We start from the raw sequence: 24,409 nt of genomic DNA on the forward strand, positions 1-24,409 counted from the left end.
TTCCTTTCCTGAAGGGCATTAGTGAGCCAGATGTGGTTTTTCTGATAATGGTTTCATGGTCATAAGTAGATTTGTAATTCCAGATATTTTGTTTTGAATTCAAATTCCACCATCTGCAGGATTTGAAGCCAGGTTCCCAGACTTAACATATTAATAGTGTCCGATAATACCACTTGGCCGTTGCCTCCTGCTTTTCGAATGCCTTTTGAAAATCTAAGTACACCACATCTCCTTTACCTACACTGCTTGTTCATTTCTCAAATGACAGGGATAAATTAGTGAAACAAGATTTCCCAGTCACAAAATGATGTTAACTCTGCTTGACTGTTATGAACTTCCAAATGTCCTGCTAATACTTCCTTAATAATGGATTATAGCATTTTCCCTCTGACAGATGTTAGGCTCAGTGGCTTGTAGTTTCCTGTTTTTGTCATTCATCTTTCTTGACTAGAGGCATTGCATTTGCAATCTTCCAATCTGCTGGGATATTTCCACAGTTTAGGAAATTTTGGAAAATCACAAACAATGGATCTATTATCTCTGCAGCCAACTGCTTTGAGACATTGGGATGCAGTTCATCAGGTCCAGGTAACCTATCAGCTTTTAGTTCTCATTGATTGCCTTAGTGATTAAGTTCTTCCCATCTCTATAACCCCATGTTTTTCAAGCATTCTTGGGGTCTCTTTTAGTTTTCAGATGAAGACAGACACAAAAGTATCCTGTTCAACACTTTTGCCATTTCTGTATTTTATTTTATTAATTCCCTAGTCTCACCCTTTAAAAGGCCATCACTCACTTAAGTTACTTTTTCTTTTTTTCAAAATACTTGTAGAAAATCTTACTTTCTGTTTTTACATTGCCAGATAGCTTTCACTCATTCTTCTCCCTCCTGGTTATTTTTTAGCCACTTTTTGCTCTTTTCTCAAATCTGTCCAATCCTTTGACTATTACTATTCTTTATATTTTATCCACTCTTTTTGCTTTCAATATTATCTTATCCTTAAATTCCTTTAGTGTCGCATTATTCTCATAGAGCTTTTCTTTCTCAATGGCATATATATTTGGTGAGAATTAGGAGCTATATCCTGAAACACCTGAAGTTTTTTCAGAACATTTCTCCTCCTTTAAACTGTGGAAACTAACTCGCTGATGTTATCAGTTCGTGTGAAGGAAAAATTCCACAGGATTGCTTTGAATGACAGGAGAGTTGATGTAGTACCTGTGAGTGCAATATTTATTCACACTTCTTTAAAAGTTATTATGATGTTATCAGACAAGCCTGGCTAAGTTTTAACACCTACAAGTCTCTCAGCAGGCGGCTCTGAGTTCGCATTTTGATCACAGCTTATAAAGATGCAGAATGAGAGCTGTCTTATACTTTTGCAAATTTGAATGGTGTCAAGCTTCTTATGTGCTCTTTGGAGGTACACGCAGGTGAAGAATATTCGATCACATGTTTGAACTGGAAGAGCTTAGGCAAGTGAGGAGGTGAGGCATGCACAGCCCCGGCTAAAGGAGCTGAGGCAGTTATATGACTAGTCCATTTGAGATTCTGGTCCACAGTGTCTTGATCCCTCACAGATATTTCCAAGCCAAGCATTTATTTTTCAACTTGCAGTCTGCTCACTCCTTCATATAGCAGCATGCCCTTTAACATCCTGTGAGCATACCTTGGGATATCAGATAGACCATTTGTTCCTCAGTTGGGATTGATTTCAAAAATATTGACAATTGAAACACATTATGGGAATCACAAGACATAGCTTTGTTGGGGCTCTTGTGGTGCAGTAGTAGTATCCTTATCTCTTGACCAGGAGTCCTGAGTTCAAATCCCACCTGCTCTGGAGGTGCATAATAATATCTCTGAATAGATTGATAAGGAAAACACCGACATACCTTTGTTGGTGATCCTCTGGTGCAGTTGTAGTAATGTTACCTTTGAGTTAGAAGGCCTGGATTCAAGCCCCAACCCCTGTTTCAGAGATATGTAACATTAGATTAGATTAGAAAAATATTTACATACTTTTGTTGTGCTTCTTCCACTTTCCCATCCTCAGTCAATAGTTCTTCGTCAGATGTTTTGCGAGACTTGGAATTTAACTCCTAAATAAATTCGAAACAGCTGCAGATGCTGTAAATCAGAAATAAAAGTAGAAGGTGCTGAAAAAGCTCAGGTTTGGCAGCAGCAGTGAAGAGAAATCAGAGTTAACTGTTCGGGCCCAGTAACCCTTCCTCAGAATGGTTTTGAGGAAGGGTCAACAGATCTGAAACGTTGACTCTGATTTCTCTGCACAGATGCCGCCAGACCTGCTGAGCCTTTCCAGAAATGTTTGTTTTTGTTTTAAAATTTATCTCGATAGGTGAATAGGAGGCTGGAGATAATTAAAGTGGTAATATCTCAGTAGTTAAGGTTGTAAAGGGACCAAGTACGATCAGAATAGGAATTGGAAGATCTTGCATCTGGTCACAGCTCAGTTGCCAATAATTAGCTGTGGTTCACCCAAAAGATATGGAGGCCTCAGTCAGTGGTATTTCAATTTAAGCACGGTAACATATTCTGTTTGGAACGGTTTGTTTCTTGTCATTGATGTAAAAAGTAAACTGTTCATACTGCTGTGTTTCTAGTTTCCTGCCAAGGTATCTGATTATAACCAGCATCTGTCGTTGCCCTGTGGAAATGGGACTTGGCTGCAAAGAACTGAAGATACCTGATAGTTATCACCTCCAATTCTGACTGTGAATATCACTCAATACTTATTTTTGCAAGATTCATTTAAAATTCTGAAATGTTTGCTGGAAAGCACACATTTCAATTGTGATCGGCCATGAATGACATGTGTTTATCCTTAAGAGATGCTGCAAATTAACTGCTTTGTGTGCACAGCCTGTTTGGGTCAATTTGCTCAGTTGGCTGGATGGCTGATTTGTGATGCAGAGTGACACCAACCGCATGGATTCAATTCCTGCATGAGCTGAGGTCATTCCACGAAGGCTGAATCCTGTCACCAAGTCACCCTTTATCTACACGTGCATAGTACATGACACTGACCCAGCTAGCACAGAGCTGGCTCAATGAGTGAGCAGATTTCCTCACACTCCTGTTCATATCTGTCAGCCCAGGGCTCCCTGATTGGACCAGGTTAACAGCCTCAAACAGGGAACTCGCATTCTGTGAGGTCCATCTGACTGACCTCGTTCCAAACACTACAGTCACCATAAAAGTCCTGCCTTCTCCTCCTTGTCTTTTGCCTGATGTGTGGTCACTACCTGCCAATTGTGTCTCTTGAGAGAGCACTCCTATGGTCCTTTGGAATTATAGCAACATGACCTTCCAACATGTTCTGGAAGCACCTACCTTTGAAATTTATCTCTTTCTAATAAATTTATACACCGATATCTAATGGATAGTTGACTGTGGCACCAGCTGGTTTAAAATAAGTAGCCCTATTCATCCGACAATGCAGAGTGTTCATTTCCAGAGGAACATGGTGGGTCAGAATTAGGTTGAAATAATTGTAATTTCTGTCAATAAATACAAATCATATCATAATTTAAAAAAAAAACTGTTATTTTCATAAAAGAAGCGCTTGCAACAGTGACAGAAGTAGAATCTACAGTCAGCATCAAAATGAATTAGTTATAGATTTCCATGATTGGAAGAATGACCTCCTTCTCTGCAATGTTACTCTTTGCAGTACTCATGGTCTTTTTGTTTCAATGTTGTGCACAGGGCTTGACGACTGCCTCCAACAGTATATAAAAAACTTTGAAAGGGAAAAGATCAATGGAGATCAGCTTTTACACATTACACATCAGGAGCTGGAGGAGTTGGGTGTCACACGCATTGGCCATCAGGAACTTATTTTGGAAGCAGTTGATCTGCTCTGTGCATTGGTAAGTTCCAGTTTCACTTTTGTCTTGCCTTTTTCTGCTACTATACCGTGAAGGCTGAGGTTGGCAAGTGGGCATGATGATTGCTTCAATTATGGTTAACCACTCATCACTTTTCTAGTGGCTGTTCATTACATTACAATTTCTTTGCTGAAAGTAAAAATGCACAGCCAATTAAAAGTAACATTTGGAGTACTTGTTGAAACATTCTGCTATATATCAGAAAATATTGGCCTGACATTTACCAGTTCCTGGGCATGGCAACCCAGAGACCCAACTCATTGCATTGTGTCTTGAACTCATAACCTTCTGACTACTCAATGAGCCACAGTTGAAGAAAGGTACATGCACTATTGATAATTAGGAGTTTCACTGTTAACATTTCAGCCTCCATGTTCACCAGGAAGAAGGCAGAGAGTGGGAATTAAAGGGTCCTTCTTAGGATGGAAGCCAGTGACCGGTAGTGTTCCACAAGGATCAGTGGTGGGAGCACAACTTTTCACTTTATACATTAATGAACTGAGGGCATTCTGGCTAAGTTTGCAGATGATACAAAGATAAGTGGAGAGGCAAGTAGTATTGGGGAGGCAGGGAGGCTGCAGAAAGATTTAGACAAGTCAGGAGAGAAGGCAAAGAAGTGATAGATGAAATACACCATGGGAAAGTGTGAGGTCATGCACTTTGGTAGGAGAATAGTGGCATGGATTATTTTCTAAAGAGGGAAAAAATTCAGAAATCTGAATTGCAAAGTAACTTGGGAGTCCTAGTCCAGGATTCTCCTCAGGTAAACTTGTAGCTTGAGTCGGTATTTAGGAAGGGAAATACAATGTTGTCATATATCTCGAGAGAACAAGAATATAAAAGCAGAGATGTACTTCTGAAGCTTTAAAAGGCTGTGGTCAGACCACATTTAGAGGACTGTGAACAACTTTGGGCCCCATACCTTAGGAAGAATGTATCGGCCCTGGAGTGAGTCCAGAGGAGGTTCACGAGAATGATCCCAGGAATGAAAGGCTTAACATGTGAGGAATGTTTGAGGACTCTGGAACTATACTTGATGGAGTTTAGAGGGGAATCTGATTGAAACTTACAGAATACTGAATGGCCTGGACAGAGTGGATGTTGGGAATATGTTTCTATTGGCAGGAGAGATGAGGGCACAGCCTAAGAGTAAAGGAAAGGCCCTTTAGACAGGAGATTAGGAGAAACTTCTTTAATCAGAGAGTGGTGAATCAATTGAATTCATTGCCACAGAAGGCTGTGGAGGCCAGGTCATTGAGTCTATTTAAAACAAAGATAGATAAGCTCTTGATTGCCAAGGGTGTCAAAGGTTATGGGAGAAGCGGGAAAATGGGGTGCCATGATTGAATGTTGAAGCAGAATTGATGGACCAAATGGCTTAATTTCTGCTTTTGTGTCTTACGGTCTTACAGGACCCATATAATGAGCTACTATATCATCAAGGCGCAGGAGATAGAAGCCCTGCTGATTTTAGCACAGGTTAATATTTAAATAATCTGAAAATGGCCCAGCAATACAATCAGTTCAAGGACAATTAGAGATGGGCACAATGAAAGAATAGAATAAATCTGATGTAAGGAAGACACAGCAGGGGAATGGCCTGAATAGTCTTTGTACGTCCTGGCAATGGAGGAGATCCCTTGGCACAGATTGGGATGTGGTGAATTCTCTTGGCAAGGATTGAGAATGAGGGGTGGGGAGGAAGTTACTTGATTTGCAGAAGACTTCCTAGTAATTCCCAGAGAATCACAGCCACTCTTTTTGCTCACAATGCGGCTTAAAATCAAATTTAAACTTTTGTTCTTGGGGTCCACAATCTACATCTCGACATAAACCCTGAGGGTAAAATCAATTCTGTCACGTTCACTCGGGTCTTCAACCAAAGTGACAAGTTCCAATAATAACATTAGACCAGATCTCTGTATTTAAAATAGGAATCTGTATCATTTCCTTGAGCATTTCACTGAAGAGAACAGGTCAGTATCTTGGCATGGTAATATGATCAGAGAGGGCAATGTGATTTGCGTTACTCCAGCTAACAGTCCCATCAGGTTCTCACCAGACAGGAGCCAGTTAAAAGCAGGACATTTGTCAGTATTGAAGCTTTATCCCAGTTCCGACTATTCCCTCAGTAACTTCCTCAGATTTAACTGGCATCCACCTCATTGTGGTGAATGAGATGTACAACAAAATTTATTAACCTACATTGCGGTGTCTGTGGATCAAAGTAACTCTTTCTATGCAGAAAATGTTTATGATGTGGAAAGCATGATTTAATTGTAGTTTTCTTTGGACACATCGATTAAAATTTTACTCAACTCAATTCTTATAGGAAATAATGACATAATTCAGTGAGGGCCACTATTCAGCAAGAGAAGCAAGTAAATTATTAATTCTAGCATCTGGTAGTTTTGCTTCTTTAATCTGAGAAAGAAGCCTTGTTTTCTCATTGATCAATCAATTCATGTACACCTTGACTTTACAACCTTTTGTGTATTTTCTTGGAGCCTATAGCTCTATTTGAAATAGATCCTGCAGTTACTGGATATGTTCAGCTAATAAGCACTCTCTCCTTAGCATAGCAATAATTATCACAGCCCAGATGTTTCTATTCATTGAATTACTGCAGTGCAGATCCACTGGAGGTGGGACAAGATGAGTTAGCAACATAATTCATGTCTCAAGCCCTAAAGTGTATGATAATCTCAAACAGTAACAAAATGCAGGTTAGTATCAACTTAGCCCAAGGCAGCCACACATATTTTAATGTGAAATATTAATAACATTTAGCTTTTGGGGAAAATAATAGCATTTTGACTATTATTCTCAATTGAACTTCTCTGACAATGTGTTGCTGGTTGCTATCAACGCTTGTTGTGAGCAATCAACTTTAAAGTGAAATAATTTAGAAATAAATAACCTGGTGTTGGTAGTTGTATCAAACTATGGTTCTGAAGTTGTGAGAAATAGTATGAGCACAAAGAGGAGCTTTCTAAATTCACATAAAGGCTGTTGCTGAACTTTAATCAGTTTTATGTTGTTGAACTCATATCCAGTGAGCTCTGCTCTTGGATCTTTATAATGCAATTTGAGAAGACGATGTGAAAGCAGATGCATTTCAGTTATTTAGGGAGATTAAAGCAGTTATTTAGGGAGATTAATCTGTGATTAAAGCATCGAGGAAGTTTAGAAATGTGGTATCACCATCATGCGAAGATATCCCACTTCACATTAAGCCTCAATAACAGGAAACTAACTGTTCAAAGTGGCCTCATCATTCTCAGCTTCTGTAGATATAGCACGGGTAAATGCAATCTCACTGTGGAATTGCTACCTTTTTCATGATATTCAACTGCAATTTGCAAATGGTAACTCAATGATAGAGTCCTGACAATCCTGTGCAAATATGATGGTCATGAAATTCCCCTGTTGCTATAAATGTTAAAGCAACTTTATTCTCCACTGCAGTCTTCTCTAAGCGAATTATGCTTTCTGGAACAATGTTGTAGTTTAGGTTCTCTTCGGATCTTTATTGTTTATACAATTCAAATCCACATTATCCTGTATACTGTCACAAAAACACAGATGAAAATGTTGATGGCTGGGTAAACATTCAGACTAGGCACATTGTGATAGTTTTGTAGGTAGCACAAAGTTATTGTGTTATTTCTCAATATCACAAAGTGTGTGCGATAAGGAATGATATTGTGAAGTTAAAACACTGGTAATTTGAAAATATTCCTACAGTATTCCTTTATCCTGCTAGTTTTAAATTGGTTCATGTCTTTGTTAAAGTGGTGGAGAAAAGAGTGTTATGCAAACATGTTAAACAAGAGGATGGCTAGAGTGAGGGTAGGGCTGCTCAGGGATAATGGAGGGAACTTGTGCCTGGAGTAAGAGGAGGTAGCAGAGGTCCTTAATGAATACTTTGCCTCAGTATTCACTACTGAGAGGGATTTTGACATTTCTAAGGACATTGTGAAACAGACTGATATGCTCAAATGGGTTGATGCTAAGAAGGAAGATGTGCTGAAAAGTTTGAAAAACATAAGCATAGATAAATCCCCTGGGCCAGATAGGATATACCCTGGGTTACTACAAGAAGTGAGGGAAAAGATTGCTGTGTCTTTGGCCATGATCTTTGCATTCTCACTGTACACTGGAGTAGTGCCAGATGATCGGAGGATGGCAAATGTTATTTTCCCAGAAATAGGGATAGTCTTGATAATTACAGACCAGTCAGTCTTATGTCGGTGGTGGACAAAGTATTGGAGAAGATTCTGAGAGACCAGATTTATGATTACTTGGAAAACCATAGTTTGATTAGAGATAGTCAGGATGGCTTTGTGAGAGGCAGGTCATACCTCACAAACCTTATTGAATTCTTTGAGGATGTGACAAAACACATTGATGAAGGTAGAGCAGTGGATGTGAAGTATATGGAATTTAGCAAGTCAATTAATATGGTTCCCCATGGTTGGCTCATTCAGAATGTAACAAGGCAGGGAATCCGAGGAAATCTGGCTGTCTGGATGCAGAATTGGCTGGCTGATAGAAGATGGTGGTAGATGGAAAGTATTCAGCTTGGAACTTGGTGACCATTGGTGGTCCGTAGGGATCAGTTCTGGGACCTCTGCTCTTTGTGATTTTTGTAAATAACTTGGATGGAGGAAGTGGAAGGATGGGTCAGTCAGTTTGACGATGACACGAAGGTTGGTGGAGTTGTGATTAATATGGAGAGCTGTTGTTGGTTGCAATGGGACATTGACAGGATGCAGAATTGGGCTGATAAGTGTCAGATGGAGTTCAACCTGGAAAAGTGTGAAGTGATTCACTTTGGAAGGTTGAATTTGAATGCAGAATACAGGGTTAAAGGCTGGATTTTTGATAGTGTGGAGGAACAGAGGAATCTTGGGGTATATGTCCATAGATCCCTCAAAGTTGCCATCCAAGTTGATAGGATTGTTAAGAAGGCGTATGGTGTGTTGGCTTTCATTAGCAGGGGGATTGCATTTAAGAGCCGTGAGGATATGCTGCAGTTCTGTAGAGTCCTGGTTAGACCACACATGGAATATTGTGTTCAGTTCTGGCTGCCTCATTTTAAGAAAGATGTGGAAGCTTTAGAGAGGGTGCAGAGGGAATTTAGCAGGCTGCTGCCTGGATTGGAGGGAGTTTTCTATGAAAAAAGGTTGAGGGAGCTGGGACTTTTCTTATGGAGTGAAGGAGGATGAGAGGTGACTTGATAGAGGTGTACAAGATGTTGAGAAGCATAGCTAGAGTGGATAGCTAGAGACTTTTTCCCATGATGGAAATATGAGGGGGCATAATTTTAAGTGATTGGAGGAAAGTTTAGGGGAGATGTCAGAGGTAAGCTCTTTGCACAGGAGAGTGGTGGGTGTGTGGAATGCATGGCCAGCAGTGGTAGTAGAGTCAGATACATGAGGGACATTTAAGCAACTCTTGGATAGACACATGGATGATAATAAAATGAATAGTATGTAGGTTAGTCTGATCTTAGAGTAAGATAAAAGGTTGATGGAACATCGAGGGCCAAAGGGCCTGTACTGTGCTATATTGTTCTCTGTTTTATGTAATTCCTCAACCATAATTGTTTATGATTTAATTTGGTTGTGTCATCAACTTTGTTCCTATTCTGGTAGCATACACTGAGATTTGCTCAGTGCTAAATATTAATGTACGCATTTACATGAAACCAGGTGAGCTGTTTGGTCATCCTTTATGAGAAAACTTAAACATCCAAGAAATCTTCAGCACACCTTTTCTCTTCTCTGCTTGAGGAGTGTCCAATTGTTATGGAACATTGAACAAATAAGGCTGATTCATTTATTCCATTAGTTCTGCTAGACAATAACATTGCAAATATGGAAAAATACTTGTATCAATATATTTTAGATTATTATTTGATTATATATGTTAATATTGTTGTTTGATATCTTGGATGTGGCATTACCCATATGACCATGAGAAGACGGTGGTGAGATGTCTTGTTGATTTGCTGCAGCCTACCTGGTGTATTTTGTCATGGATAAATTCCTCACTGAGTTTAATGTATTGCAATTAAAATATTTTGTTGCTTGTTTACAATGACTTCAGGTGGCATCAAGTGGTTGTAGTTCAGTAAATGGCAAGGTTTATCGTTATTCCTGATTAATTCCTTGTTCTGAAGTAATGTTGTTTCATACTACGGGAAGGGTTTCCCTGGATACCCAGTAAATTCCCTCCAACCTATGTTAGAATATTATTGAGAAGATCACTTTGTGAATTTGAACTGCTGGTATAGTGACACTGACAACAATTTCCATGTATGGAACAAATACTTTATTCTTTTTGGGTAGTACAGAGGGCCTGTTGAACTCTAGGCTATATTTTTGACCAATATATTGAGGGAAACTTAGTATTTCTGAAGACATTCCTTGTGGTAATATTAAAGTGTTAGCCATTATCCTTTAATTCTACAGCCATTTATAATTATCTTTTCTGCAATATCACGGTACTTCCTCTAACTGAATGTGTAGACCATGGATTAATTTGCGGAACTGAATGACTCAGGCATGTCAGATGTTGGTGTTCCACCACTGGGATTAAATCCCTAGGCCAGAGAGATAGGATGAAAGAGCCTTTCCTTTGCCTGCTGGCTGCAAGATATGCATAATAATGTGAGTGGAAATTGGCATTGCTACTCAGGAACTGAGCACCACAGTAGGAGATGTTCTCTCGGTTGGATTTCAGGCACAGTGAAAGGTGCATTTCTCTGTATTTGTTTGATGCAACTGACAAAGATAAGGCTCGACATTGATAGGTGAATACCTAAAATATTGCTCACCAAACATTCTTTACTTCAAGGGTTCAATCAAGTTCAAATACTTGTAAAAGGAGTACAAGGCACAAGCCAAAGATTAAACAGTTGTCTATATATTTCAAGGAATGATGAATGCCTGTCAATGAGTAATTTGGTCTCACAACTCTGTCAATTTCCTAAAAGGCTTTTTTTAATGTAGAATACCTACAGTGTGGGAACAGCCCTTCGGCCCAACAAGTCCACACTGACCCTCCAAAGAGTAACCCACCCAGACCCATTCCCCTAACTAATGCACCTCACCTACGTATTCCTGATCACTATGGGCAATTTAGCTTGGCCAGTTCATCTATCCTGCACAACTTTGGATTGTGGGAGGAAACCCACACAAACACGGGGAGAATGTGCAAACTCTGCACAGACAGTTGCCCGAGGCTGGAATCAAATCCGGGTCCCTGGTGCTGTGAAGTAACAGTGCTAACTACTGAGCCACCTGTTTTAACAGCCGGAGACCATTCTGCCCGTTCTGCCTGTTCTGCCAGTCGATTATAATTTGGCTAATTTTTATGATGTGATCAAGCCATTTTCTTGACTTATTGCCAATTGTTATCTTACCTGTAACACCCTTCTATTCTTGGTTATTAAGAGTTAAATGTGACAATTGTTTGAATTTTGATTAATGCTAAACAAGTCAATTCAGGGGATTTTTGGCTATTTGGAATGATTTCTTATGTATTTCTAAATCTGTCAAATGCACTGCATTGTAACTGAAAGCATTTCTGGTCCAATTTTTCCTTTGTTGGTAACTTGTTAAAAACTCTTTGAAATTTCTTTCTTTTTGTTTTAAAAGTGGCTGTCTGTCATGAATTGCAACTACAAACATCTGTTGTTTTAGTTCTCCATTTTTCCAAAATTCTCCTTTCCCATCTCGAACAGTGCAGTCATACCCATATTGGTCGAATTCTTGCCTCTGGGTGAGAAGATGCAAGATGCAAATCCTGTTATCTCAGCTGCTACAGAATTCAGGTTGACATTGCATTGCAGTTCTGGGTTGATGGCGACACTCTCTTTGGCGTGGGAAGTTAACCCCAAAGACATACCTGCGCATTTAGATTGATGTTAAATTTCAAGGCTTTAGTTTGTACCGGAACAGAGGAATTCTTCCTAAACCTGAACCTTCCTAAACCTGATTCAACTTTTTTTGATAATTGCCAAATTGCTGTGGATCCTTGCTTCATGAAAACTGGTTGCTGTGCTTTCTTCATTATGACTATATCTGCCTGTTCGAGCTTCTGATTGGCTTCCATTGAATTAGAATAGAATCCCTGCACTGTGGAAGCAGATCATTTAGCCCATCAAGTCACACCGAGAACATCCAGAGAACATCCCACTCAGACCCATCGCTTGTAAACCTGCATTTCCCATGGTTAATCCACCTACCCTACACATCCCTGGACACTATCAGGCAATTTAGCATGGCCAGTCCACCTAATCCACACACCTTTGGATTGGGGAAGGAATCCTGAGAATGTGGAGGAAACTCATACAGACAATGTGCCAACTTCACACAGACAGTCGCCTGTGAGTGGAGTCAAACCCAGGTTCCTGATGCTGTGAGGCAGCAGTGCTAACCACAGAGCCACTGTGCTACATGGACTGGTCAAAGGAAGGATGTACCTGGCTTGGAGTGGAACTTGATGGTGGTGATGTTCCCATGAGTCTTCTACCCTTGACCTTTGAGGTTTGAGCTTTGGAAGGTGTTATTCACAGAGGCTTAGTGATTTGCTGGCAGTGCATCTTATCTATGTTGCACACTGATCCCATTAGGCCTCATTGCAAAATGGAGTGAATAACAAGGCAGTGAACATGGTGCCAGTCAAATGCACTACTTTCCCCTGCATGATGCTATACCTTTTGAGTGTTGTTGGAACTCCACCAATCCAGGGAAGTGGAGAATATTCCATCACATTCCTAACTACATTTCCTAGATTGTGAAGAGGCTTTGTGAGGCAAAAGGTGAGTTCGTTGCCACAGAACTGCTGACCTACCTTTGGAGTCATTACAATCATACAGCTGGTCCAGTTCAATTTCTGGTTAATAGTGATGCCAGGAGATTGGTGAAGATTCAGCGAATGTAACACCTTTGAATACTAAGGGGTGATGGTTAGATTCTCTCTTGTTAGAGATAGTCGTTGCTTGACATTTGTGAGATATGAATGTTGCTTGCCACCTATCAACAGAAGTCAAAACATGTGGTGTTGGAAATAAATGTGGTCTGGGGCACATTCCTGATGAAGGGCTTATGCCCAAAATGTTGACTCTCCTGCTCCTCGGATTCTGCCTGACCTGCTGTATTTTTCCAGCACCACACTTTTTGACTCCTATCAACAGAAGCCTGGGTATTGTCCAGGTCTTGCTGCAGTGTCAACGAGGGCTGCTTCAGTATCTAAGGAGTAGTGCATAGTGTGCAATCATCAGTGACTATTCCCAGTTTCTGACATTGTGATGGAGAGAAGACAATTGATGAAGCAATTGAAGATAGTTAGGCCTCGTACATTCCCTTGAGGATCTCCTGCAGAAGACCCAATTGCCATTTAATAACCACAACCACCTTTTTTTGAGCCAGGTATGACAATGAAAAGCTTTCCCCCCAGCTTCTCATTGAGTTTAATTTTACATAGAGCTCTTGATCTCAGCTACTGTTAAATGCCACCCTAATATTAAGAGAATTTCATTCACATTTCACTTCTGCAATGCAGATTTTTTTTGTCCATGTTTGGATTTATGCTTTAATGAAGACAGGAGCTGAGCTGCCTGGCAAAATTCAAGCTGGGCAGATTATTAGAGAATAAGTGTGACCTGATGGTGCTTTCAACGACATCAACTTAGACCTTTTCCAATCAACCGTGTTCAGAGATGTTATTACTGTGATGATGATATGGCTTTAAGAGTGCATTTGTTCTGATTTTTTTGACAAAGAAAGGTTGAGATCAGAAGTGCTAATTGGTCTACTTCAAAGCCCATAAAGTAAACTTGGATTTTGTGAGGCCTTGTTTTTTTTTCTAAGGTTGGAACAATAGAAGCAGCCCGAATGGGTGGGGGCAAGCTCCCACAGAGCCAGGATTTTTAGTTTTAGTTTTTCAGTAACAGCTGTGTTTTGAAGCTGGATTTAAAAGCTAAAGTACATCTTTCCCTGCTATTCTCTCTCTGAGTATTCTCTTGATGTTTTTCCTCCTGGACTGTGATACAATCTACTTTATTGAATGTGCCTTTTCAAAAGGATGTGTTTATGAGATGTTACTATACTGGAACAGTTAATTAGTAGTAGTTAGTACATTTATTATTTTGTTAAGCATTTCAATATAGTTACAATCGAGCTAATTCTTTTCATTTTATTTTGTCTCTATTTTAATGGTAATGTAAAAATAAAGTAGTTGACCAACCAAATTGCATCTGGTACGCAACATTTTACACTTAGACAAAACCCTAACATCTTCTTATTTTAAAACTATGTTCTGAATATATTTTGAGGGGGTTTGGTTTAGTCCATAACATTACACACTTCTGGAGCAGGTGGAACTTGAAGCCGGATCTTCTTGTCTCTGAGGAAGGGACAATGCCACTACACGACAAGTCCAATGACAACAGCTTCTTAATATTCTGCTCATGGTTAAAATTGCCTCCTGGCCGTCACGACTGGATGTAATTACACTGCAACACTTTGATCTGATCGTTAGCTTGTGGGGATTGCTTATCTCAGTCTATCACATGCTGTGTCCCCTATTTAACATGTATGTAGTTATGATTGGCTTATGATGCCCAGTACTAAAAAAAATTATAGACTAATGAATTAATCCTGTCTGCCACAGAATTCCGGTTACTGTGTGTGCAGCAGTTTCCTAGCTTAGCCCCTGGATGACTAGCTTTTGCTATGCTCCTGTTCCCTATCAGAATAAATCATGGAAAGTGAGATTCCGATTCATTTCAAAAGGCAAGAGTAACCCTCATTATTGACTGTAACCAATAATTTTAAAAAGATGTTTTCCTTATCCTTCTGAATGTGTGGTGCAGTTTAAAAGATGGGGAAATGGTTGTTGCTGATTGGAAATGAAACACTGAAACCTTTGAATCCAGTGTTTCACCTTCACTTAAAAAATATTTTGCCTCGTGCTTTGTCTCCCTTTGAATCTTTTTCTTCACAACATTCAAGGATGTAGTTGTTCTGTCAGACCTTTTGCTTGAAGAATTTAATTAAAATGGCACAAATAGTAAGACTGGTGTCTCATTGCTGAAGAGGCCTTTACTAGAGAAGAAACCTTTAGCCTTTTCCCTTGAGAGTATGATTTTGACTAGTGTCATCTATTCATTCACTGTGCAAGAAAATGTCCAGTGTTTAATTGGAGGAGTTTCTTATCACCCTATGCTGAAATGAAAACAGAAATTGCTGGAAAAAACTCAGCAGGTCTGGCAGCATCTGTGGAGAGAAATCAGAATTAACGTTACGGGTCCTGACACAAAGATGTCACGTTTCAGAGAGAGCAACTAATTGTACTGTATGAGAATAAATACTGATTGGTTAGAAAGTCGACCCTGATCGAGACTTTATTATTGGAAATGCCGTAGGGAACTCAGGTTTTTGTTAAATTTGAAATTGGGGCTAGTTTTAAACATGAACTAGAGGGCATAGGTTTTGGGTGAGGGGGAAAGATATAAAAGAGACCTAAGGGGCAAATCTTTTACGCTGAGGGTGGTACGTGTATGGAATGAGCTGCCAGAGGAAGTGGTGGAGGCTGGTACAATTGCAACATTTAAGAGGCATTTGGATGGGTATATGAATAGGAAGGGTTTGGATGGATATGGGCTAGGTGCTGGCAGGTGGGACTAGATTGGGTTGGTATATCTGGTCGGCATGGATGGGTTGGACCGAAGGGTCTGTTTCCATGCTGTACATCTCTATGACTCTATGCCTCTATGTTTCATTTTCCTGTGAGGGTCAAGTCCTGCATTTGTACGACTCTATGTAGAGCAAGATTATCCCAGATTTTAGCTAATTTTTAAGGGAGCTTCATAGCAGTTGTCCTGCCGCAATTCACAGTGACTTTTTTCATGCAGTCTTCTGTTCCTTGCCTCATTAATTATTTAACCAAACTCTTTGCTGTCCTTCTCAGTCTACCGTGTACCACAAGGGACAAAATCCCTGCTGCCTCTGGAGCCTTCCATCATTCAAGCAGCAAGGTGTCATGTTTTGCCCTCAGCTGCCCAGCATTTTAGATGCTGCAAGCCAGATACTATCTCACCAGAAGGGAAGCGAAATGTCTCAAAGAGAAATTGGCACCCTGCTTTCCAGGTAGGAACCTGAACGTCCTGGTGGATAAGATGCTTAAGAGGAGGACTAGCCTCCATTCAGCAGAGCAATGGAGGACACCAATGCACCAAACACACTGGCCTGGACATGGAGAGTGGTCCATGTCAGTGGTATCTCCAGGGATTGGACAGAAGGCACAGCAGTGTGGGAAGATGGTAAATCTTCTTCTTTGCTCCCCAGGGTGGCTGTTACTATCTCCTTTCTGCTATCTTGCACTCGTTTGACCCCTGCCACTGCACATAAACCTCACTAGCTCTCACTGATGGCCAACCTCACTATTGATGCAGTATCTCCACTCAAACGTTTCCCCTACATCATCCTCCATAGCCAATGTCTTGCTAAAAACCTGTGCAATCCCCAGAGCCTTGCAGCTCCAAGTCAGCACAAGATGAGTGAGTGCTACGAAATGAATCTAAGGACCATAAGCTGCATCCTGTGTAGATGCATGAGGTGGTTGTGTGTCCCTGTCCACAAAGTGACCCAGGTGGAGCCCATCACAAGTGTCCCTGAGCCCTAAAGTGAAGTCCTGAAGGGCTGAAATAGTGTACTGAACTGGTCCAAAACCAGCCATGAAAATGTGAGAAAGGTGGTAGTTTGCTGATGCCAACTTTGATGGACGAAACATAGAGGAGGGCACTATCCATGCAGCATTCAAGGGCATTGTTGGTGTAGGGCCATTAATTAGAGCCCCAGAGGAGAACATGGTGAACTGCATCCAACAGGTAATTGTTTAAAATGAGATGGGGAATTGGCTAATACTGACATTCAAATGCATGGAAATATGACATTCAGTTCTTACCATGCAAAGAAAAAATTTGAAAGTGATCTGCAAGAGAAGAAAGTGTGAAGTGATGAAAAAAAAGTCTTCAATGAATGAGTAGTTAGGATATGGAATGTACTACCGAGAACTGTGGTGTAGGCAGGATCAATTGAGGCATTCAAGAGAATGATTATTTTGATAGAAATATTGTGCAAAGATATGGGGAAAAAGTGGGAGATTAGCACTCAGTAATGACAATCACTTAATGAGCCAGTGAAGACACAATGGGCTGAATATCCTCCTTCTTCATTGTAAAATCTGTTTGTATGTGAAATTCAGAAACTACCGCTGAAACCTTAAAGGGAAGGTTGAGAATTTTTTTAATGTTGTGATTCGCATTCTTTCAATTTTGCCATACATTTCCCCATCTCTCACCATTGACCACATTACTCAAGTGTAGGAGATTTCTGCTTGTATACTCCGAGGAGCATCACTGAGCTACATTCTAATCCTGACTCATAATCTTAATTGGTTATCAAGGTAATTCCCAGCACATTTGGGATTGTTCCGCAAGTGCTGTCTAATCATGGCATCACATCTGACACTAGACTTTGTTCTCAGGTTTTGCTGCTTTACTACAGGCAGCCGTTGTAAACATCCAAAGGGATGAGCTAATTAATGCTGGTTGTTCTGTTATAACATCCGTTTCGTCAAATTTGCTTTAATGCGACTGACAAATTGGGGACGTTGTTTCTCATCAATGATCTCATAAACAGGACCTGGGATATTTACTTGCGATACAAGCTTGATGAAACAAGGTGCATCAAAGCTGTCCTGCAGGATAATGGGTACCGTGATCAAATCAATACTCGCTGAATAGTGAGTGTTAATGTAAAGGGGTCTCCAATTTCAGCCTTGAAATATGCACACCCTACTTCAGGTTATCTTGGATGGTTCAGGTATTTCAAAAATGCGAGCAATAGTTAAATCTAGCCTTTTGGACCTCCCACTGTACAATAGGAACACATTGGACCATGAGGATACTACAGTCAAGCCAAATTTGGACACAACAAACTACCACAAAACAGACAAGAGATATCAACCAGTTCATCATTTTTGCTGAGTTGATTTAGGATTATGTAATGGCCAGGATGCTGGGAGAGCTCCCTTCTCTCCTTCAAATGTGTGTCAATGGATCTCTTATGTTTATTTGCAAAGTGTGCAGGACCTCAGTTTAACACCTCATCTAAGAGCCAGTACCTCTGACAGTACGTTGTTTCCTCAGTAGTGCATTGGAGTAACAGTGTGAAATTTTAATGATCAGTGGAACTTGATTAGATTAGATTCCCTACAGTGTGGAAACAGGCCCTTGAGCCCAACAAGTCCACACCGACGATTAACCTACCCAAGACCCATTCCCCTACATTCACCCCTGACTAATGCACCTAACACTACGGGCAAATTAGCATGGCCAAGTCACCTAACCTGCACGTCTTTGTGCTGTGGGAGGAAACCGGAGCACCTAGAGGAAACCCACGCAGACACGGGAGAATGTACAAACTCCACACAGACAGTTGCCTGAGGTGGGAATTGAACCTGGGTCCTTGGCGCTGTGAGGCAGCAGTGCTAACCACTGAGCCACTGTGCTCCCAACTTGAACCCATAAGCTTCTGACTCAATGGGGAGAGAGCTATGGATGAAGACCAGGCTGAACCATGTATAGAAAAAAGAACAGAATGAAATAGGATCCACAACAGGGAAAGAACAAACAATGAAGTAGGTTGAATTAGAGTAAAATGAAATATAGAGGGAAAGGACAATAAAGAGAGGGACAGAGAGTGAATTAACTAAGAATAGGAAGGAAAAGAAAAGGTAGGAAACATGAAAAAATAAAGGAAAAAGAAGGGAAATCATTAATGGTTTGAAAATTGTTGGATTTGTCTTGACCCCGAACCAATTTACGGAATGTCATGTTTCATTATACTCTTAAATTGTATCCCAAAATGTTATTTTCTGAAATAAATCTAATTTTGTTTAAATGCATTTGATTTTTGAATGTCAAAAGTAACCCAATAGGACTATGGATAACAAATTGCAAAAGGTTCAAATGCAATTGACTTTTGAATGTCAGTTGTTGTTACCCAATAGGACTTTGGGTAACAAATTGCAAAAGACTGTCCTGACAGATAAAAACACTTCTACATGTAATTCACTACCTGCTGCAATGAAACTCCAAGGATGAATGTTATGTCAGGACAAGATGTGGAAGTGCTGGTGTTGGACTGGGGTGGACAAAGTTAAAAACCTGGTGTTGTGTGATTTTAGGACAAGACATGGCCAGGGTCCTCTGCAACATTGTCAGTGGTTAGAGTGGAAATAAATAGAAATGACATCTTAAATTTTGCAATTTCAGATTGCCATTAAACTCAATAGAGAGCCTTGTGGGAACAACATACTTTCACTGACACATAAACAGAAATTGCTGGAAAAGCTCAGCAGGTCTGACAGCATCTGTGGAGACAAGTCAGAGTTAATATTTCTGGACCAGTGACCTTTCCTCAGAACTCCAAACTTTCACAAATGTTTGTTAAGACTACCAGTGAATAGTATTAGTTGCCCAGCATGTTGCTGAAATTCTGAACACTTTGCATATTTCTTAATTGCCCGAAATTGACCAATTGATAATGGGGTGTTGTAACTAATGGGTGTAACTAGTCAGCAATTTCTGAACCAAAATTAAGGATGGAAATGTTGTTAGTGAGAAACTAACACAGATCCAATCAGAAGTCTAAACATTTAATATTTTTGTATTGGAAATCATCATCTACTTCAAGTTTTGGCTGTTAGAAGCCCATGAAAAGTGAATGATGAGGTTGCTTCCATTACCACTGGGTTTATGGTTAAACTGGTAAAATAATAGGTGGCACGGTGGCTCAGTAGTTAGCGCTGCTCCCTCACAGTGCCAGGGGCCTGGGTTCAAGTCCAGCCTCGGGCAACTGTCTTTTTGGAGTGTGTACATTCTCCCTATGTCTGTGTGGGTCTCCTCTGGGTGCTCTGTTTTCTCACACAGTCCAAAGATGTGCAGGTTAGTTGAATTGGCTGTGCTAAATTGCCCATAGTGTTTCAGAGATGTGTAGGTTAGGTACATTAGTCAGGGTTAAATGTAGAGTAGTAGGGTTGGGGAATAGGTTTGGGTGGGATACTCTTTGGACGGTCGGGTTGGGCCAAAAGGCCTGTTTCTACACTGTAGGGCTGCTTCTATTGTATAATAGCAAAAGGTTTATGACCCATATAAAATCAAATTAATTTGGAATCAATTGAACCAACAAAATGGATGGCCTTAGCTGGCAAGCAATCTACGTCTTGTGGATGATAGCCCATCTGGTGCAATTGAGATAAATAATTTAATTCTTTTCCCGTAAACTGTAAATTATTGCATACGAATGTTTTATTTTAAAATTGCTACTGCTCATCTCTTCCCAATTATACCAATTGTTGGATAAATTTAACATGCAATAAGTGTGAAGACTCATGATGTTTCCAAAAAGTCAAAAACTGGTGCTGGAAGTTGCTATGAAACTCATGGGATCGTGACTTTGCCAGAGATTGACCATATAAAAAGAACAATGGTTTGCTTAAGGAAGTTGTTGCTGACACTGAGTCTGCAGAATGTATCTGAGTGAGAGTTACAGTCAGGGATACCTCCAACTTTCAGGCTTTCACCTGACAATTTGTTAATCTTCAAGATCTCCTGATGTCTTTTTACCATGTGTGATGAATTAATTTGGCAGTCACAAAAGTAAATGAAACGATGATTTGAGAATAAAAAGGGCAGGAGCATAGTAATTGTACAGGCTTTATTGATCTCCTTTTGGCATCATTAATACATGAATAATAAATATTTTTAAACCCCATTCTTGTATTGATTATATGAGATCATCTGCTCCAACTGCTTTGTATGAAATATTAATACATGAAATATAACATTACAGAACACTGAGATCAGGCCATTCATCAGATCTACCTTCGGTGCTGGCAATAAAGCACTGTAACATTTGTGTGCTTTTCTCAGTTTAATTGGTCTCACAGTGTTTCTTGAAAATTGCAATTTTGTTTTCTGAAAATGGTACTATTACACAATATGTGATTTGGATTTACAGCAAGTTTAGTTTTAGGTGCTGGTTGTTCTAAGGGGAACTGGCTAACTCAGCTACCAGTACCACAATGTGGTAATGCTCACAAGGTTGGTTTGATTCCTGTTCTGTCTGAGGGTGACTTGCGATGTCTTCCCCCATTTTCTGTGAGTGGAAGGCCATGGCAAGCCACTACGGACAAAAACTGACATTAAAAACAGGTCAGGGTGAAGCATCAACAGCCAATGATCCACCAACGATCCTTTGGGCAGAGTACTCATAGATTGGGACTGTTGTACATAACTGCCGCTGTTAATGTCTGAGTAACAGCCTGTCAGAATTTAGGAAATGGGAAATTGTATCATGGAGTGGCAAGATCCATAGTGAAGCAAGACAAAACAGAGATACCATAGCAATGAACTAAAATGCAAGTGTGTATATCCTCGTAAGAAACCCTCTGACGGAGGCATGAAGCAGAAATGTTTTTAAATATACAATTACCATCAATTCAATAGCCCCAAAGATAAGACCATTGCAAATGCAAAATAAAACAAATTGCACTGTTTGATACCATGCTAGAATAATGGTGTTCAGTTTGCAACAACTTGAGAAGCAAAGAAATCCCTTCCATTTTGTTTCACTTGCACGTAACATGTGGAGTTAAATTGTGATCTCTTATAACCTCATGTGCGATTACAACAAAATATCTTTTAACTGTATCAGATACAAATTTGATTCCTCCTTTCATTCCTATTGGGGCCTGGCAGTGAAATTAAGCTTTATTCCTACTATCCTTAAGAAAATATTTGACCCTCGAGGAATGGATTTAAGATGGTCTGACTCCTATGTTTGCCCATTAACACATTAACTTCACATCAGTTCTGCATTTGAATGGGTCTCACGAGAAAAAGACTAATCTTTTATTCTACAAATACTACTGCATTGAACCACCCAGTTTCTTGACTGGAATCTGTTTTGCAGAGCAAGAAATGAATGATTTTTGTCACAATCATCAAATTTATCAGCACATACGAAACTTCAATGACTTCAGTCAAACATTTATTATACTGTGTTTTTAATTACATGCATTTTAAAATTCCATTTCTATTTCTTGAAAATTACTTATTAGCCAAAGAGTAAATAATTTATGAATCCCTCTTCAAAGTCCCCAGCATCACCGATCCACAGCCAATTCGATTCACTGCACACAGATTTAAGAAACTGCTGGAGACAGTGGATACTGCAAAGGCTGTGGGCCCTGACATCGTTTTGGCAATGGTATTGAAGACTTGTGATCCAGAACCAGCTTAGCTTCTAGCCAAGATGACTAGTATAGCTACAACCCCATGGAAAATTGCTCAGGCATGCTTTTTGTCCACAAAAAGCAGAACAAATGCAATCCAGCTGATTATTGCACCATCAGTCTACTCTCCAAAGTGATATGAGGTGTTGTGAACAAAGCCATAAAACAGTATCTGCTTAGCAATATTCTAGCTCACTAATGCTCACTACAGAACCTGCCAGGGCCACCCAGCTCCTGACATCATAACAACCTTGGTCCAAATATGGATGAAAGAGCTGAACTACAGACGTGAGGTGAGAGTGACTGCCCTAGAAGTGCAGGGTATATTTGACTGGGTGTGGCAAAAAGAAGCCCAAGCAAAACAGGAATCAATGGGAAGCAGAGGGAAACTCTCTCTGTTGGAGTTATAAATGGGATAAAGGAAGATAATTCTGATTGTTGGAGGTCAATCATCTCAACTCCAGGACATCTCTATTAGAATTCCTCAGAGTACTGTCCTGGGCCCAATCATCTGCAGCTGCTTCATTATTGAACTACTCTCCATCATAAGACAAGACTAAAGAATCCATCATTTCACCTTGACCTTCAATGACATTACTACTGCTGAATTTCTTACTTCGAAGTCCTTGGGATGTCCATTGATTAGGAACTGAATTGAACCAGCCATATAAATGCTATGGCTGAAGAGCAAGTTAAAGGCTGGGAATCCCATACCAAATTTCTCACTTCGCCATCTATACAGCACAAGTGAGGAGTGTGATGGAATACCCCCCACTTGCCTGGATGAGCGCAACTCCAACAACACTCAAGAAGCTCGACATCATCCAAAATGAAGCAATCTGCTTGACTGGCCATGATGTGGAGGTGCTGGTGTTAAACTGGGCTGGATTGCTTGACTGCCATCACACCTATAACTTATTACTTTACTCCCTTCACCGTTGATGCTCAGTGGCAGCAGTGTGTACTGTCTCTAAGATGCACTACATTAATAGTACCTTGCAAAGTCATGACCTCTAACACCTAGAAGGACAGTGGCAACAAATGCAAGGGAACACCACCACCTGTGCATTCATATCAAGCCCCACACCATTCTAACTTGGAACTAAACTGCTTTGCCTTCAACTGTTCCTTTTATTGTTAACTTCCAGTGTGTTTTCATGTTCTCCCTATGTTAGCCATACTTTCCCCTTCATGTCCCACTCCGACCTATTATATTTGGACAATTTCTCACCTAAAGAATTCATCTGCCATGCAATCTATTCGCTTTTTTTTCATAGAAGGGAGTAAAGTAGTAAATTATAGATGTGATGACAGTCAAGCAATCCATCCCAATCTAACTCCAGCACCTCCACATCATGGCCAGTCAAGCAGACTGCTTCGTTTTGAATGATGTCGAGCTTCTTGAGTGTTGTTGGAGTTGCGCTCATCCAGGCAAGTGGGGAGTATTCCATCACACTCCTCACTTGTGCTGTATAGATGGCGAAGTGAGAAATTTAGTACAGGATTCCCAGCCTTTAGCCTGCTCATAGATTCACTACAGCGTAGAAGCAGACCATTCAGCCCATTGAATTTACGCCACTTCTCCAAAGAGCATCCCACCCAGACCTAACCCCCACCCTATCCCTGTATTTCCTTTGGCCGATCCACCAAACCTGCATATCTTCCAACTGTGGGAGGAAACCAGAGCACCCAGAGGAAACCCTTGGAGATATGGGGAGAATGTGCAAACTTTTTGTGGGCGGCACGGTGGCACAGTGGGTTAGCACTGCTGCCTCACAGCGCCAGAGACCCGGGTTCAATTCCTGCCTCAGGCGACTCTCTGTGTGGAGTTTGCACATTCTCCCCGTGTCTATGTGGGTTTCCTCCGGGAGCTCCGGTTTCCTCCCACAATCCAAAAATGTGCAGGTCAGGTGAATTGGCCATGCTAAATTGCCCGTAGTGTTAGGTGAAGGGGTAAATGTAGGGGAATGGGTCTGGGTGGGTTGCGCTTTGGCGGGTCGGTGTGGACTTGTTGGGCCGAAGGGCCTGTTTCCACACTGTAAGTAATCTAATCCACAAAGACAGTCACTCGAGGGTGGAATCGATACCCATGTTAACTGTTGAGCATCACCATAACCTC

At 40.6% G+C, this 24,409-nt stretch overlaps 1 protein-coding gene across 3 annotated transcripts in view; it reads left to right on the forward strand.

Moving 5' to 3' along the window:
* The window catches only part of LOC140495730 (connector enhancer of kinase suppressor of ras 2), a 577,745-nt gene that overhangs the window by 83,826 nt on the left and 469,510 nt on the right, over positions 1-24,409 (forward strand). For all 3 annotated transcript variants that reach the window (XM_072594776.1, XM_072594774.1, XM_072594775.1), the window contains exon 2: positions 3,731-3,894. In XM_072594776.1, the coding sequence (XP_072450877.1) occupies positions 3,731-3,894 (164 nt within the window). The remainder of the gene's footprint in view (positions 1-3,730; positions 3,895-24,409) is intronic.

The sequence above is a fragment of the Chiloscyllium punctatum genome, chromosome 25 (genome assembly GCF_047496795.1).
Source record: "Chiloscyllium punctatum isolate Juve2018m chromosome 25, sChiPun1.3, whole genome shotgun sequence".
Taxonomy (NCBI): Eukaryota; Metazoa; Chordata; class Chondrichthyes; order Orectolobiformes; family Hemiscylliidae; genus Chiloscyllium; species Chiloscyllium punctatum.